Source organism: Podarcis pityusensis (assembly GCF_964106645.2).
Source record: "Podarcis pityusensis genome assembly, chromosome: 16".
Classification (NCBI taxonomy): domain Eukaryota; kingdom Metazoa; phylum Chordata; class Lepidosauria; order Squamata; family Lacertidae; genus Podarcis; species Podarcis pityusensis.
In genome coordinates, this window is record NC_138041.1 from 13113484 (window position 1) to 13115906 (window position 2423).

At 47.0% G+C, this 2423-nt stretch overlaps 1 protein-coding gene across 1 annotated transcript; it reads right to left on the minus strand.

Moving 5' to 3' along the window:
• On the minus strand, window positions 1–2120 carry LOC308465665 (olfactory receptor 6N2-like). The gene is made up of 2 exons (XM_080985740.1): window positions 1994–2120; window positions 1–1184 (listed from the first exon to the last, which is right to left on the minus strand). The coding sequence occupies exon 2, from the start codon at window positions 1177–1179 to the stop codon at window positions 235–237; it is 945 nt and encodes a 314-aa protein (XP_080841866.1). The 5' UTR covers window positions 1180–1184; window positions 1994–2120; the 3' UTR covers window positions 1–234.
• Window positions 2121–2423: the final 303 nt, after the last annotated feature.

Sequence of the window (2423 nt, forward strand, 5' to 3'; positions counted from 1 at the left end):
TCTACTGAGAGTAGACCCATTGAAATTAATAGAACTAAGTTAGTCATGTCCAATAATTTCAATGGGGCCACTCTGAGCATGACTAGCATTTGGTACAGTGGATGTGGGAGTTGTGTGGCCTTGAGAAAGTCCTGAGGGCCAGAAAGAGAGGTGTGGAGGGCTGCATTTGGTCTTTGGGCTTCCCATCTCTTTTGTAGAGAATTGGGTTGGCTAATGGGCTGAGGATGGTGAAGTTCATGACGGAAGCCCTGCCATATTCATCCTGATCCTCCTCTTTATCGCTCTTAGGATTTCTTGGTTTCGCAAGCTATAGATGATTGGGTTGACCAATGGGGTGAGGACAGCATAGATCACGGCGAATGCTCTGTCATATTCCAAAGAATAGCTTTTCTTCAGCCTGACGTACATAAAAATGATGCTTCCGAAAAAGAGCAGGACGACCGTCAGGTGGGAGGCGCAGGTGGAAAAAGCCTTCTCACGACTCTCGGCCACCTGGATCTTCAGGACGGACTGGATGATCTTCACATAGGAGACCATGATGAGCAGGAAGGTCACCAGGATGATGAAGGCATTGACCACAAAGTCAACCAAGACGTTGATGGAGGTGTCGGTGCAAGCCAGGCTGAGCAATGGTGGGAAGTCGCAGAAGATGTGCTCGATCTTGTTGGGGCCACAGAAAGGGAGTTTGGAGACTAAGATGACTTCAGTGACAGGGCACATGAAGCCACAGATCCAGCACCCAGCAGCCATTTGAACACACAGCTTGGTTGTCATGATGGATGGGTAGCGGAGAGGGTTGCATATGGCCAGGTACCGATCATACGCCATTGTTGTGAGCAGGTAGCACTCAGTGGCCCCCAGAGAGTGGAAGAAATAAGTTTGTAGGAGGCATCCGGCAAAGGAGATGCTCTTCCTTTCCCTGAGCAGGTTGGAGAGCATCTTTGGGATGGTGGTGGCTGTATACCAGATCTCCAAGAAGGACAAGATGCTGATGAAAAAGTACATGGGCGTGTGGAGCTTGGGGTCGGTGCGGATGATAGTGAAAATGAGCAGGTTGCCGAAGATGGTGAAGAGGTAGACAAGGAGGAGCAAAAGGAAGAGGGGCTTGTGGAAGCGCTGGAGGTTTGGGAAGCCCACCATGATGAACTCCGTGACCTTGGTCTGGTTGAGGACTTCCATCTCCCCTAGATCAGGAGAAAATTGAAATATGGGCATAGAGAAAGAGACAGTGGCTGCAGAAGACCACAAAAAAGTAGCCCTTGCTTGTGAAGCATGTGTACTGTTTAATAATAATTAAATAATCATTAAAAAGTCAGTAAAACAAAAGTAGCTCTTGCATGCTGATCCCTAGGGTTGTAAAGGACCTGCACTCAATAGCTGGAAGTATAGATACCAACCATCCCTTCCTCAATTACCTGTATATCTTAGTGGCCTGTCTACATTTAAATACACATCTTATAATTGCTGATCACATTTGGTTATCTGTTTGGACATGTAGACTGACTATATTAATATATATGTTTAAATCAGGGTTGATTGATCCTTCCTATTGTCAATGGGAGTTGAGACTGCTTCTTTTTTCTTTCGGTTACATTTGCAATAAAAAACAGCCGACGATGGTAATAAATCGCTCTTGCCTAAGCTGGATTCCGACTATCCGTCTTGAAGACTCTTCCAGAGACAGGCTGGAGGGCACCATGAGCTAACACACCAGGAAGCAGAAGCATCCAACTCCCTTTTCCTGAAACTCTGCTGGTAACTCACTTTATCTTTCATTCGCAGTGAATTGTCCCCAATCCTCCCTCTCAACCTTTGCCACTAAAAGAGAGTTAAGCAGAGATAAATGTTGGAGAGAGAAAGGTTCCCAGGAACTGATTCCTCTTCAGTTTTCACTGCCTGTCTCCGGAAGACTTCAAATTCTCAGCTATCAAAGTAAGTTTCATACTTGACATGCAGCGCTATTTTTCTGAGAAGAAGAGATGCCAGAACTCACCATGAACGCCTCCCTTGTTCTCTTAGAATGGCAATGGCGCCCACCTGAGAGGTGCCGGAACTGAGCTCCGGTGAGTTCCAGCTGAAAAAAAGCTCTGTTGACATGAAGAATTAAATGTGTTAACTACTAACCAAGCTCTACAAATGTCAGGAGTTGGGAACCTCAGCCTTGAGAGTCAAATTTGGCCTCTATTTGACGCTTGGAACTGTCCCCTGACCGTGCTCCTTTCCATGTTCCCATAGTCTCAGTCTGTGAAGACTAGCAAGCACATCTCTGCAGCACCTGTGAGCCAGATATCCCTGACCCAGGACCAGAGGCCACCACACCTGTTACTGGGGCTCTTGTCTGGCTCTCCAATTCTCCAAGGGCCACTGATACAGATAAGGTGATGAACCAGGCAGGAGTTTCAGAGCTGCATGTGAGGCTACTC

Bases quoted from the DNA above. Each gene is read 5' to 3' on its own strand.
- LOC308465665 (XM_080985740.1), bottom strand. From the start codon at position 1,179: ATGGAAGTCCTCAACCAGACCAAGGTCACGGAGTTCATCATGGTGGGC.